Genomic DNA, 15,864 nt, shown 5'->3' on the forward strand with positions numbered 1-15,864 from the left:
TGTTTCCTCATCTGCAGAGAGGAACAATATCTAACTTCTCTTTCCTAAAAGGAGGCCTATAAGGTCATGAGAATTCACCAGAAGACCAAGAGACCTTCCCTAAGTAACAGGATCCTTGCCCTTAACGTTCTGATTGGCGGGAACCTCAACACGGACCCTATGAGATCCAGTTCTTTTCTTCTAGTTTGTGAAAATCCATAATGTTTTGTGGGGTTCAAAGAGATCACAAAGTGCTAAGGTGGCAACTGGGATTCAGCCACAAACAGATAACAGAGGCTAACATCAAGTTCCTCACACAACTTCAATTTAAATTAAACTTCCTTTAATGAAATAAAAAACAAATGGTTCATTGCATAATATTTGTGGTCACAGTATAAAACAATACAATTAGTTCATATAACATTGGATATGGACAAAAATACACAAGACCCTTTCTTTTTTTCTACTGAAAATTCTGCAGATCCTTATGTGCCACACTAAAAAAAGAAAGTCAACCTTGTTCTCCTAGTGATCTGCACATGTATTTATCACTGAGAATTTGGTCAAACAGCGGAGGAGAACTTACCCAAATCCCAGTTCCCTTCTTCCTCTGTTGTCATCGGTGAAGCTAAAAAAAAGTTTTCTGAAAGTAGCAAGTTGTATAGTATTGCTTATTGTTCCTGCCAAAAAAGGCTCAGTCTTTGGCTCACAGATGTCAGTGACAATATCATGGCTGCAGGCAGTCTGCAAAGCAGGAGGCAAGAGCCCCCAGGGAAAGAGACAGAGGTTTGGGCAGGAGGGAGCCACGTGGCTAGGAGGGGGGACACACGAACACACACACGCACACACACACATACACACATAAATACATTTCTAAATTAAGATTTAATCCAGCTGGTGAGTCAGAGTTCCACCGTCCCATGAAAAAATCTGAAAAGTTGTTTAGGAAGCCAGAGTTTTGCGTTTTTCTCTTTTTAAAAAAGTGAGACGTGTCTGTAAACATCATAAAGTAAACAATTTAAAAGCAATTTTGAGGCTTCTATCTGAACATCATTCAGGCTCTTTGGGGGAATATTTTTGTGATTAGGAAAAAAAAAAAAAAACAAAACACCCAACCTTCTCTAAAGTTGCTTTAAGAAGTGCAATTTCATCCGCGGGAGGCCTGGCCAGGTCCTTCTTTGCTCATACAGTACCGCTGGCGGGAGCCTCTCCCAGAAGAGCACTTTGTGACATGGGAGCCCTATTTGGTACCAGAGTGTATCTCACACTTTGAAAAGGACACACATCCCAGGCAAGTTTACATCTCTGGAAGGAACCAGCAATGTCTTGGAATTTCTCGCCCCTCGCCCAGCCCCCAGGTGACTTGTGGTTAGGCTGGCCCAATGGACATGGGGGAAGGGGGAAGGCCAGTGCCTTCACGACTCAGCCTTGAACCTTGACATCAGTTTGAAAGGGAAAGGTATGATCTGTGACCACACGTCCCTTTTATTACCACTAAGTGCCTGGTGTGACCTGGTCCCTGGTTTTACACACACCTGGGGGCCACCTGGTCTTGTCCAAAGCTAAGTGTCCCATCTCCTACTAAGAAGAGCCGTCGCTGCAACAATGAATCTTCCTATGGTAACTGCAAGGGCCCTGGGGCACTAGCTGTTACTACTATAGCACCAATTTATCGTTGTTCTCCCTTAATTCCTGCTTGTACAATCACCCGTGTCCCTCCTTCTCTGAAATAGCACAGTTGGGAAATGACATTGAGAAAATACCCGAATCTAGAGCCATCGAGGCTTCTTCTTCTTCCTCTCTCTCTCCCATTTGGGTGGGGCGTACCTGCTCCCAGTCTTCCCACCATGGGGTCCAGGCCTGGGACGGCCGTGCTGCAACCATGACATGACCTACAGCGTGTGTCATAGGGGCGGTCCACGTGGTGCACAGAACAAAAAGCAAAAACTGGGTGGAAATCTGCTTCCAGGGGCAACTTGGTGATAAGCAAGCACTTCAGAACCAATCAAGAGCAAAAGAGAGGGGAAGGAGAGCTGGTGAGCTGGGAGGAGCTCAGTCACCCGGCCCACAGTGACAAAGAGCTGCACATGAATGGCCATCATTTTGTATTACTTTATTGCTCAAAACAAACGAATCTTTTTTTTTTTTCTTTCCCCCTTTGGAAGACAGAGCAGTGTTAGAGCCTTCAGAGCCAGGATAAAAGCACAGAGGATTGCAATTAGGGCATGAGTCACCAGTGAGCCTCAGAAAACCCCACTGGAAGCTTCTGGAAGGCCAGTGCCGTGCAGGGGGCCAGACACTTCAGGGAGCCAAGGCTCAGAGGGGTGCACTATTAATGAAGAAGTCAGGGACCCGGAAGATCTCTTTCTGTCGGCTGTCCTACTCCTGATGGAAGCAGTCAGGCAAAGCGACTGCTCTCAATCCTACTTTACAGGCTGTTCACATGACAGTAAATTGCCGGGTTTCCTCCGTGTTCCTAATAGGAAAGCAAACATACCACAAAGTATACCCTTTCTCACTGACCCCCTGCAGGGGATCTTAAAAAGTCCTGAAGGACTGTAAAGGTCATTGAAAGCGCACGGCTCCTCTGGGCAATTTCAGATTCCTTTCAGTCAGTCAGTCTTCAAGCAGCAATTTGCCTTCATGTGAAGGAGCCCAAGTGGGGTGTGAAGGACATGGCATGTCTGTGGGTCCCTGTAGGCCCCCTGGTGGCCCACGCCTTTGCCTCTCAGGAAGGGCAGAAGCGGGGGATGGAGGGGCTTCCACGGCCCAGCACAGCCCTGGCGCCCTGGCTCGGGCTGTGTGAATCGAACTTCCTAGGATCCCTGGAGGCACAGAGGCCTCACAACTATTGGCAAAAGCGTCTGTCCCTCTCCTTGTCCCCAACCTTCTCTTCCTCGCAGACTTTCTGACTGCCCTGGACAGAGGTGGCTGTGTATTTTTTCTTCATATTCATTCTTAAGGCTAAGGTGGCAAGATAAGGTGCTCGGTGGAAAGCCAAATTCAGATTCCAGGGCTGCCATTTCAGCACGCTCACAGAAAGCAAATACAAAAGAAATGGAAGAGGGGCAGAGAAGGACAAAAAGAAAAAAATGCACTTGGGCTCAAAGAGAAGTGACATACTCCAAGTTTAGATTTCAAATGTAGTCTACGCCCTGGAAAATGGGGCATGGGTTAGAGTAGGAAAAGCCACAGATCAGCCGTGGGCACAGGCCTGTGGCATCTCTAGGCTGGGGTCGAGGGTCACAGCAGCTGTCCTCATGGGAGCCCCCACCGAGGACCCGGGCGCCCAGGTGGCAGGCACATTCTCGCCCGAGGTAAAGAACTCTGAATGCCATCACCCCTTCCTCACCGCAGCCCCTCGCCACAAAAGCGAGCGACACACACAAGTCGGAGGATCGATAAGCCAGTAGGAGAAAAAAAATTAGACAAAGGTTAACCGTTAAAAAACTGCAGTTGGGAAAACACACACTCAATTGTTATATATCAGAAAGTGCCGTGGGAAGGAGAGCCGTGTGCTGGTAGACAGGTCCGCGCTCAGAACTTGACATGCAGGAGAGAGAGCGAGCGCCAAGTCCCACCTGAGATTAGAGAGGACTGGTCTTAGTGTAACACACTTGGTTTTAAAATCTCACTGTCCTCTTCTCACCCCCACTGTCCCTCTGTCACTCCCAGTCCGGCTGTCTAGTCCATCTCCATGGACATGAGCCGGCGGCGCTCCCGCCGCGTCTCCTGCACCTCCTTCTTGCAGCACCAGTGGGAGCTGCAGTACCCGATGAGGCAGGACAGGAGCCCGATGACCGTGGACAGACCCACGCCGATCAGCAGAGGATACTTGAAGGCATTCAGCACTGGCAGGGAGAGATCAAAAGGGGAAGCTGTTAGTGCTGCCAGGGAGGCCCCTGGGGACTACTGCTGCCCTGTCTGCCCCACTCAGCGGGCTTTCCCTGAGGGATCAGATGTCATAAATCCAGCACCCAGCACGGTGCTCACATGGGAGCAGCTCAACCACGTTAGTTGGAAAAAATGCACAAATATCTCCCCACACCCAGTTCTTGGGGAGGGGATTGTGTTATAGGAAAAAAAAAAGATTCCATTCAATGCTTCTGAATGTCAGCTGGCTTTTTGGGGTTTTGGCAGGAGATTGATTTTTAAAAGTCAGTATAAGGGCAACGCACGTTCAGCAGCAGATGCATCCTTAAAAAAAAAAAACTGTGCATAAATCAACTCCATGCATCAAATAACTGAAGTGTACTAAGGGAGCTATTTTAAGTAACACTATAGTAAATTATCTAGCAAAGTGAATAATCACTCCCCTCCTTGTTTGGTAAATCTGGGTTTTTCATGTGGAGTTACTTCAAACGAGGAATATCTACGATGCAAATATGGTATAGATGACAGAAGTTTTAGATATGCACAAGCTGAGATTTTAGATATGCACTGCTGAGATTGCACCCCGGAAGCCCCAACTCTCCTCCTTGCTAGATGCCGTGAATGGATACCACTACTGGACGAAGTGCCTTACCTTTGGTGTGGTTTGGTTTTCACAAGAGCCTCATGAGAGATTACAAGAGAGGAAAAGGATCAGGAAGGCTAACGATTTTGGAAGAGCTGGAGTTCCCAGGTCCATCTTCCCAAACAGAAATCTCACTAGGGAGACACTCCCAAGGCTTCTCCTGGTCCGTGGAGGCACTCGAATTTTAACTCTCTCCACAGTGTTACTCCTTTTGACATTTACTTTCGGAAGCTTTTTGCAGGGGAAACATACTTCTTGGGAACAACTGCCCTGGCATGCTCGGGGGATGGAGGTCTGACCATGGAGTAGGTTGACTCTGGGGTGGGGAGGCTGGGAATCGCCCTCCTACCTCGGGGCTCTGTGAAGTCACCGTGTGCCTATGATACCAGGGGGACTTCCCTTTTCCAAGAAGCACAGCAAACGGGCACCCCAGCTACAGCTTCACCTGGAGACGGGGACCCTCCCTCTCAATGCCGCCCTCTGCTGCTGCCCCGCAGAATCCACGCCAACCTCAGGGCCTAGTAGTTTCCACAGAATTTATGGCAAAGCCTTGAAAATCTTTCCAATGAATCTTGAAAACCATTTCGTGCTGGTGCCACCAGCAAGGGGCAGCGAAGCTGGGAACTGGCAAGGGCTGCCTGTGCTTTCTGGCTGTAGGCCCAGGCCAGGCCTAGAGAGAAAGCAGGCTGGACACGTTACGGCACAGTCGTCAAACCCTGGAAGCCTGGATTCTGTCAGCTGTGGCATGGAACAGAGAGAGGACATTCCCCAAACACAGAGAGAAAGGTCTGTGTGTCACTCTTACCATCCATCTTCACAGTTATAAAGATGGGCTTGGAGTGGATCTCTGCCTCTCTCTGCCAGGAACCTGTTGGGGACTTCACCCACGGAGTCACGGAACAATAGTAGTTGCCAAAGTCCTGGTCCTCAGAGCCATGTACTTGCAGTAAGAATTCCAGCACACTCACGCGCTCCAGGCTGAGGTCACTCTTCCAGTCCCTTCGGGCAGTGGTCACAATCCCCTTCCGATCCAGGGAGGACAGGAGGACAGGAGCCTTGTCCAAGCCAAAGGAGTGTACAGCAAACCAGGACACATCAAAGGCCATGTCATCTGTGGATCACCAAGCCAAAACCCTGGGATCAGCGCAGTGAGCAGAACTAATGCAAGTAGCCCCCACGTATATGACGCTTATCACAGGCCTGCTCGGCTCCACACAGCCTCACAGCAGCCCTGTGATAAAGGTACCACTGTATTTGCCCTCTATACAGAGACCACCTTGTTCAAGGTCACACAGCCAGAGGGAGCAGCATGTGCAGCTCAACCCAGGGAATCCAGCCCCAGGGTCCAGCCTCTTACCCATCCTGCTGCTGCCACCCAGCCTAAGGAATCCCAAGGAATCCTGGGAAGATGAGTCAAAGTGCTTCCCAGAGACAGTAAAGGATGTAAAGCTGGTATGCAGTGACATCACGCTCTGTCTCTTAAAGAAAGCAGGGTCCTTTGGCACTTCAGGCAGAAGAATACAAGAGTGAGAAGACACTAAAGTCATAAAGAACAAAATGTACACAAAATGAACGGCACAAAATTTAGAGTTGTAAACTGTTTAGATTTTATTGTTCATTGTGGTTTTTTTTTTTTTTTCTTCTTCTTCCTCTTTGTAGAAGTACTTAAGTTCAAAACAAGAGGAAAAAGATGTCAAGCTGAGAAAATTGAACACAGTTTAGCAGTCCCAGGGAGTAATGCTGCTGGATTGTAGAGTACTCTGCAAAATTAAGGCTCTAACAGCCTCCAATAAATTAATACAGGCATAAGAGAAAGAAGACATTGGCACAGTGGTAATTGTCAGAGAATGTGAAAACCAAGCACATGTCCTAAAACCCCTGACCTCTTCCTCTTGACTGAAATCAACTAATATCAGTTGGGTGAGTTCTGAGGTCATCCAGCAGCCAAGTAAGGACCATAAGCCACAAACATCATTCCATCTTAAATCCACTTGACAAGACGTTTATATAAAATGTTAAAGAGGGTAGTTTTTGCTGAACAAAATGTAACATTCATTCATTTAGTAAAAGTACACTAATAACTTCGAAAAGTATAGTATAAAGCAAATAAGTGATGTTCAGATGATTACACATTTAAAAAGACTGTAAATCAAACTAAAAGCCAGAATTTCTACAAAATCATCCAAATGATAATTCCTTTCTGATTCCCTCTGAAAACACAATATCTCCTTTTTTGTCCCCAAGGAGCCACTGTAGTACTTGATGATAAGATTTTGTTCCCAGAGTGTGAAGTTGTCTCTATTCAACAAGACCAGTTCTGCAGGGGTCGAGTGGGTACCATGAGCTGCCTCCTACCCTCACAGCATCAGGGGCCCAACAAGCAACCGAGTCAGACTCACAACTCAGTGGAAACTTTAACTCAATGCCGCTGTCACCTCCATGTGCTGGGTGGATACCAGCAGCAGCAGAAGACACAGCAGTGTTCCCGTTGCTTGTGCCCAGACTCTAGCTCCTGATTGCTCACTGCACTTTGCAGGGTGGGCTACCTGGGCTAGAATCTGGGCACCCGCACTCACTGGCCATGTGATCTGTACAGATGCTGCTGGTGCCCTGAGCTTCTGCTTCCATAGGTGTTAGATGCTGAGCACTTGTACCAGACAACAGCTGACCACTGCAGGATTATAAAAGTCCAGTCCCTTGGCTCCAGGTGGCAATAATCTGGTCCCTCACAAGAGCACCGGTGGGGGTAGACTTGTTCTGAATTCACATCTCCACTGCCTTCTTCCCTATTTATTCTACCTGGATCCCCTCCCTTCTGGCAGTATTCTCCCGAGAGTGCTCCCTCAATGAATCACTGCATGCCTATCTCAGCTTTGCTTCTGGGAGGGCCTGAGCTGAGACACCGTTCCAGAAGGGCTGTGCTCTGCTGCCCCCTCCCCACCTTGGCACAGGAGTGCCTTGGCTCTCAGCCCACTTATGCAACCGTCCTTTCCCAACAGGAATTCCCTTGCAAGCCATAGGATGCATGAAAAAATACTAAATTACAACTTGTGTTTAATTATTCAGAATCCTCCACCTACATAGTCCAAGAGTGCAAAGTTCTGAAAAATTGTGACCTGCAAGATATCAGATACATATAGCTTTTGCAATTACACTGGAGGAAAAGATTTTTATATTAAATCTACAACTGGTGACCCTTTTCATATACCAACAAAGAACATTTAAAAAAATTTTTTTTGTGTGTGTATTATACGTGAGCTTTAAGGGTAAAAATGGCATCTCAGCAAAGTCGAGCCTACTCATTTAAGGCCTAGGCCCCTCCTTTCTTACCCCCATGAAAAGAACTAACCAAATCCATTGGTTTCCTTTTCTCACAAATGTAATCTCACAGTACCCACAGACATCTTTTTCCTACCTCTAAAGCTCATCCATATTCAGCTTTCCTAAGAGAGCCAGTGTTGACGTCAATCAGTAAACTACAGCCTTCAGGTCAAATCCAGTCCACACCTGTTTTTAAATACAGTTCCACTGGAACACAGCCATGCCCATTTGTTTACATTCTCATCTACAGCCGCCTTCCTGCTATGGCGGCAGATTTGAGGAGCTGCTGCAGAGACCATCTGGCCCACAGAGCCAAAAATACTTCTTACTGGGTCATTTACAGAAAATCCCGAACTAGTTACCACTTGAACCTTCAACTGGAGGTCCTGCAGGAGCCAGACATCCACCTGGATGGTGGCGGCCACCCAAACCTCTGCTCCCAGATGCCAGAAGGGCCCGGTGCCCAGCCCAGGGTGCTCACTCTGGCTTCACTCCCTTTGCATTATTAGCATAGCCCCTTCATACAGAAAGAAACCTGATTCTTGTTCCCCCCAGAACCACATTTCCAGCTGTCTCCACACAGAAATGTGAGCACTCTGCATAATTTGGACTTCTCAAGGTGCAAATCTGCCCCAAACCAGGGCTCTGCTTGTGATAGAGGGGGAACGACAATTGATGTCCAGGGTCAAAGTGGGTAGAGGAGATAAGGGCAGCCCTTAGCAAGATGCTTCTTCACGAAGTCTTTGGGAAAAGGCAGAGGTAGGTATAACCATGCTCAGCAACAGAGATACCCTGCATTTAAGGTTCTTTCAGGCCCTAAGGATCCAGATGCAAGAGTGGGGCCAAGGATAAAAGGTGTGAAATGAATGGGTCCTACAGCTGTTAAGCAACCTGTTGGCAATGCTAATATTTTCTGTGCAGAAAAGTATTATAAAAATTTCCTAAAAATTCTATAATAGCACTGCCTGGTCACTTGCTACTATTCTCTTATTCTTTTGTATTTCTTCATAGCATTAATGGCTCTCATTTTGCCTCTGTCCTTAACAAGGTTGCAAGTTCCAAGGAGAAAGACTTTGAATATTTTGTATATTCCTCTATTCTCAACATCTCCAGCATCACTTATGTATTGAAGGAGCTCAGTAATATGTAAATGAATAAATGAATAAAAAAAAAAAAAAACAGAGAAAGACTAAACTCTGCAAGTATGTTTCACAGCAGTCTAACCAAGCCTGGAGGGGACCCACTGCCTGCCCTCACAACTCAGGTTCAGATGTCTGAACATGTTTCCAAATCACCCAACAGACACAGGCATCCAATCAACCAAACCAGTACCAAGCAGGCAGTGGGGATAAATAGTCAATCTAATCCCCAGCCCTCCCCCGACATCTGCATAACACAGTGGGGATTGATATGAAAAATAATTTTCAAAAGGCAACCTGGGAAAGGGGAAGGGGATAGGTTGGTGGGAGGTACCTGGATCCAGCACTGCTCCTTCAACAGTGATGATGCAGAATAATTTGATCAGATCTCCCCGGATGACTGATGGAGTGTCCGAATGCACCGAGGCATTAAATATGGGACCTGCAAGAAAGTAAGGTCAGCCCTATTATTTTCTTTCATACTTTGTCAAATTCCATTCTTGGTGGCATCTAAATTGGTTCCCTTTCCTGGGAACTGGTTTGAAAACTCACAAAAAAAAAAGTGTTCTAAGAGTGCCTTTCTTCTATACAAAGCAACGTGTGCATTAGGCATGTCCAAATGAATCCTGTCTTAAGATGAAGCCAAAATACAACTCTTTCTAAAGAGCTACTTTTGCTTCTGGCTTTTCCCTTTACCTGTTTTCTGATAAAATCTCATTTGAAGGTCATCCCCACCTGGTACAGATTGGGTTATTTCTGGTTCATGGTGATTCACTCTAGGCCAGGGTAGTTTGGAGAACAGAGGGACAGGGACTGAACCACAGATGCTTTTTGGTCCTAATAGTATGAGAGACCTCACTGCATTGTGCTGGGTGCTGGGGACAGGGGCCCTGCTGTTAAAAAGCTGAAATCCAGTAAAGATTCAGACATGCCAACAATGATGTTTCTGTAAAGTACTGAAGTAGGGCTCTGGGCTGCCAGGGGAAATTGAGGCAGCCTGGATAGTCCTTCAAAAGACTATCCAAGTCAGGAAGGCAGGGTGCACATGGGGACTCTTCTTTCTGCTCAAGTTTGCTGTGAACCAAATGCTGCTCTAAAAAACAAAGTCTAGTAAGAAACAAATAAACAGAAAGCCCTGGACTCGGGCAGGATTTGTCTCCCATACCTCCCTGAGAACACTATAATATGATGATTACTTTTAACCTATCTAAGAATCCCTCTTAGGTGACAGCATTTCACAATTTTAAGCCAAGCTGATCCCAAGAAGTCAATGTTAACCTTATCATCACAGCTCCTAAAACCCAGGAACAGGCAGACTTGAAAGAAGGTTCCAGAACATCAGTGCTATGGAATTCCTCTGAGAGTTCCTGGGAAATAATGATAGATGGCCCTAGATGTGGATTCCAAAACTCGTTAAAAGAACACAGATGTTACTATTTTCTTGTTCAGATTAGCAGAAAGGAAAGAATACCCGAAAGTATATTAAAACAACATCAACAACAAAACATCCAGAAGAAATGACCATGGGGAGAAAAGGAGTGTGTGTGTGAGAGAGGGAGAGACAGAGTGTGTGAGTGTGCACATGCAAAAGGTCACACCATCTAATGAGGCAATTAATTGCCATGTTATTTTTTCATTTCAACTTGATAACTACTAAGACAAATTCATTAGACTCCTTTCCTAACACTAAGTTATATAAATAGTTTGTGTTTTCCTGGGAGAAAGGTAAAGGATGGTTATAAAATATGGAACACTAGCGGGGTTTAGGCAGCCGTGGATGGGAACCACTGAGTTCCGATTAGCCAGAGAGCAGCCGGGACAGGGAACACGATGGCCCAGCAGAGGGGGGAAAGAATGAAAGCCAGAGGACAAGGACTCGGCCCTCTTCTGGACATCAACTCCTCCGTTGCTCAGCTCTCAGCCCCTGTAGTGAGGAGGGGCAGGACTGGGCTGACCGCACTGAGCTAGGTCTGTGGTGATGACTGGGGTGCTCTATGCCACAGGTGGCCATCTGCGAGTGCAGGGTAGTCGTGGCCATGGTGAACAACAGCTCTTACATTGTTCTCTCAGATAAGAATTTCACAGTAACAAATGGGACTACAATCAGGGGCTTTCTTGAAAGTATTCGGGCCCCTTTTAAGAGAACACACAATAAAAAAAAAATGCTAAGAAATACCCATAATAGATTTATGTTTCTATTTAATTTGAAATAGCAAAAAAAGACTCATCGAGTTTGGACAAATGTCACTTTTTCTTTATATTTCCAAAGAAAACCCCAAATGTCTTCTAGGTCACAAGTTACAGTTCTCATTTTCCCCATTGGACGTGGCTGTGGGAATCAAGAGCCGGTTTGTGCCGCGGCTCACAATGCAGACAAGGATGGGGAAGAAGGCCTTCATTGTGGTGAAGGAGGCACAGGAGTCGATTTCCTTCTAACGAAATCAACAGCTCACTGTTAATATGGGTCATTATCCCAGGCTTAGAAATATTTTCATTATGGTCAATTTCTGTGGTAATGCTGTTTTTGTGAGGGGATTTGTCTGGTCAACTTCACAGATGATAGACTGGCACAGAGAATTTAAGTGAACAACCAGAGTCACTAGGGGTCCCCTGATTCCTGGTCTGCAGAGAGTACGGAAACCACTTAGCTTTTTTAAATACAAACATTCACGCAAACCATATTCTAACCCCCAGCCCCAGAAAAAGGCTTAATGGCAATGTTTTTGTGAAAGCAAAAAATTGCCCATCATCCGCATGTCTGTCAAAAGGGTCATGGTTAAGCAAATCCTACTGTATATACTCATTAAAGTTAGTGTTTACCTAGAATTTATTGCAACGGGAAAAATGCTTATCTTCTAACATTAAAGGGGAAAGAAAGCCGGTCATAAAATTATATACGCAGCCTGATCTCAAAGTCGTAAAGAAAACACACAAGGGAAAAATTCTAGGAGGATAAACAACACAAATTAGTTTCTGGTCGCAGGACAGGATTCCTTCTTTCTGTTCTTTTACTCTGTTTTCAAATTTTCCATGTGAAAGAGAAAAAAAAATTCACTAATATTCTTTTCAAAGGCCAATGCCTAAAGCATCACATTTAAATCTTATTTCTCCCTTGACACTTGAGTCAGCAAAAGTCATGACTTAGTAGGCCCCTTGAGAAACAGGTCTCAATCATAAAGAGGCCAGGGCCCTGCCAGCGGGCCAGGAAGATGGGCACTGGGAGGACTCTTTGTTGTGGGTCTTAGGGAGCACTGCAGATTTTTAGGAAGCAAAGGCTCCGGTTTCAAATCAATGTTTGCTGGGGGCTACTTAGGGCTACATTGTTGTGCTGGGTACTGAATTTGATGGCAGCTTCTTCTAATTAAAATGTGAACTGGCTATGACAACTCCACAGATTAAAAATAGAAACCTCAGGCAGTCTATTCAACCTGGAAGCACAGTGAATTTATCTGTTATATTTAGTTTTTAAAAACCAAGAAATAGATTCAATATCCATTCCTCACCCAGAAATACATACAGAAGATGTTATGTCTTCCCTCTTCCACAGAAGAGTTTACAAGAAAGATCAAATAACAAATGTCAAACATGATGGAATTGACTCCTACAGATAACAAAACATATACAAATAGAGGACAAACACAACACGACCATCTCAACAGACACAGAAAAAGCATTTGACAATACCCAATACCCTTTTCATGATAAAAAAACACTCAAAAAATTGAAATGGAAGAAAACTTTCTCAACCTGATAATGGGCATCTATGAAAAACCCAGATTTAATTGGGTGCGGTGGCACACGCTTATAATCCTGGTGGCTTGGGAGACTGAGGCAGGAGGATCATGAGTTCAAAGCCAGCCTCAGCAACGGTGAGGCACTAAGCAATTCAGTGAGATCCTATCTCTAAATAAAATACAAAATAGGGTTGGGAATGTGGCTCAGTGGTCAAGTGCCCCTAAATTCAATCCCAAGTACCCTCCCCTGCCAAAAGCACCCCCACAACCCAGATATAACATGACGCCTAATGGTGAAACACTGAATGCTTTTCCCCTAGGATTAGGAGCAAGATAAGGATGTCCATTTGAGCTATTTCCATTCAAAATGGTACTGAAGACTCTAGCCAAGGAAATCAAGCAAAAAAGAAATAGAAGGTATTCACCTCAGAAAGGAAGATGTAAAATCATATTCTCAAATAACATGATCTCCTATTTTAAAAATTGTAAAGAAAAAATTAATTGTAAGGAATAAAAAACTATTGGAACTAATTAACAAGTTGAGCAAGGTTGCAGGAAATTGATCAATGCACAAAAATCAGTTGTATATCTTATAATTGCAATGTCCAAACTGAAAAGTAAATTAAGAAAGTGGTTCTATTTCCAACAGCTTAAAAAACAAATTACAAAATTAGGATGAATTTAACAAAAGAAGTTCAAGATTTGTTCACTGAAAACAAAATACCAGCAAAAGAAATTAAAGACGACCTAACTAAATGGAAAGACATTTCATATTAATGAATTGGAAGGCAATATTATTAAATGGCAATGCTCTCCTAATTGTTCTACACAATCCATATTTTTATAGAAATTAATAGATTGATCCTAAAAGTCACAGGGAAATGCAAAGGATTCCGAGTAGCCAAAACAATTTTGAAAAAGAACAGCTGGAACACTCACATTTCTTGATTGCAAAACTAACTACGAAGCTACAATAATCAAATAAGATGACACTGGTTTAAGGACAGAAATACAAGATCACTGGAACAGAAGTGAAAGTCTAGAAATATACACTTATGTTTTTTATTAAATGATTTTTGACAAAGGAAAAATATAGATTCTCCAATAAATGGTGGTAGGACGAGTGGATATCTCCATGCAAAAGAATAAGATGAACCCATTCCTCACACCACATACAAAAATTAACTCACAACAGATTACAGCTGTAAATGTGAGAGCTAAAACTAAAAATATTCTTAGAAGGAAACATGCATATGTCTTCATGACCTTAAATTAGGCAACGGTTTCTTAGATCTGACACCAAAAAACACAAGCAACAACAACAAAAATACAGATACACTGGACTTCATCAACATTGAAAGCTTCAGTGTTTCAAGGGACACCAATAAGAAAGTAATGACAACCTCCAGATCGGGAGGCATTACTTTCAAATAATAATGTTGATGGCAGCCTTATTCAGAGTAGCTAAGAAGTCAAAACAATCTAAATGATTTGACTCAGAGGAAATATCCACAAGAAGCCAATCTATAGAGACAGAAAGTAGATCAGGGGTTTCCAAGTGAAAGGGAGTATGGGGATTGGGCCAGATTACTAATGGGAACGGGGTTTCCTTTGGAGTGATGAAAACTTTCTGAAATTAGAGAGGTTATACAACACTAAATATATTAAAAACTATTGGACTGTATACTTTAAATGGGTGACTTTTACAGTATGTGAATTTCATCTTATAACGTGGGTATTGTAAACAAACAAGCAAATACACAATAAGAGAGGCTTGTGTCTTAGCTATTCCTTACAAATCTCAGAGTTTAAATCAATATTTATGTTTTATTAATTTAAAAGTTAAGAGATGCTAGAAGATTATTTCTCTAACACCATAAAAGGTTAAAATAATACAATATAGATAACATGCTTTATGGGAGTATAGCTTACCTGTAAAGTAAATACAAATAATTTAATTCAACAAACATCTTGGATTTGTTATGGTGATTCACTTAAATGCCTGAATTTTTATAGATGAACATGAATTTACACAGACAGAAATTTCTAACTGGAACCCAGAGCAGAGTTAATAAAAATGTTCAGTCTAAAACTCACAAATGATAATCCTTCACATTGATACTCTAAATAAAACTGGGATTTAAAACTTTTAAATCACCTTCCTGCTGAAACACACACACAGATCTGTCAGAGGATCTTCATGAATTACTTAGATGGGAAAGAAAAATCTCCCTTTTAGAATGGGCACCTATATCTATGCTATCAACAAAAGAGGATCCTTCTACCTTACTGCATAACAGTATTCCAGTTACCAAAGACAAAATCACTTCAGAATAGATGTGAAAATGTTCTTGTCTGAATTAACTTTCCCACAGATAAATACAATTAACAATTGTTCTTAACAAAATGAGTTGGGCAGATACATTTGACCAGACCACAGCAGCTCTGATAACTTGACTAATTGTAGGAAATCTTTTCTCCAATCCAAAAGCCAGGTGAGGAATAAGATGCAGAATCATATGGAAACACTGCTCTGATTAGCTGGACTGAGAAAAGAAGTCACAACCTTCATTCCAAGAGGGCCCTAAGCACAAAATGCCATGCAACTGGTGAAGACTGGGGTCCTGGATCTGGATCTTCCACTTTCAGCAAGTCACTTAACATCCCTACAGGCTTAGTCCCCTCCTCTTCTTTTATTCCCCACCATGTTTCCTAAAGAATATCAAGTAGCTAGGTTTATTATTATTATTATTTGTTTGTTTTGTTTTTGTTTTTAAATGAGAACAGAAATAAAAACTCACATTTGCAAAAAAATGTGAATATTTATAGCAGCATTGCTTATAATAATCAGGAACTGGAAACAGCCAAATGTCATCCATCAGGTGATGAAAGGATAAACAAAGGTGACATGTCCATACAATGCAATATTCAGTCAGAAAAATGAAGTAAGTACTGAGCTGGGCACAGTGGTGCACACCTGTAATCCCAGTGGCTCGGGAGGATTGTAAGTTTGAGGCTAGCCACAGCCACTTAGTAAGGCCCTAAGCAACTTAGCAAAACTCTGTCTCAAAGTAAAAAAAGATAAAAGGGCTGGGGATATAGCTCTGTGGAAAAGTGTCCTAGTATATATATATATATATATATATATATATATATATATATACATGTAAAAGTA

General features: G+C 43.5%; 1 protein-coding gene across 1 annotated transcript in view; it reads right to left on the reverse strand.

Moving 5' to 3' along the window:
* Window positions 1-305: 305 nt before the first annotated feature.
* Ptgfrn (prostaglandin F2 receptor inhibitor) overlaps window positions 306-15,864 on the reverse strand; it is a 73,047-nt gene continuing 57,488 nt past the window's right edge. The window contains exons 7-9 of the mRNA XM_046458297.2: window positions 9,290-9,397; window positions 5,301-5,606; window positions 306-3,830 (exon numbers count right to left, since the gene is read on the reverse strand). Coding sequence (XP_046314253.1) covers window positions 3,664-3,830; window positions 5,301-5,606; window positions 9,290-9,397 — 581 coding nt within the window. The 3' untranslated portion in view covers window positions 306-3,663. The remainder of the gene's footprint in view (window positions 3,831-5,300; window positions 5,607-9,289; window positions 9,398-15,864) is intronic.

This window comes from Marmota monax, unplaced genomic scaffold, assembly GCF_021218885.2.
Source record: "Marmota monax isolate L192 unplaced genomic scaffold, Marmota_monax_Labrador192_F-V1.1 WCK01_AAM20220418_F8-fsc00087, whole genome shotgun sequence".
Taxonomy (NCBI): Eukaryota; Metazoa; Chordata; class Mammalia; order Rodentia; family Sciuridae; genus Marmota; species Marmota monax.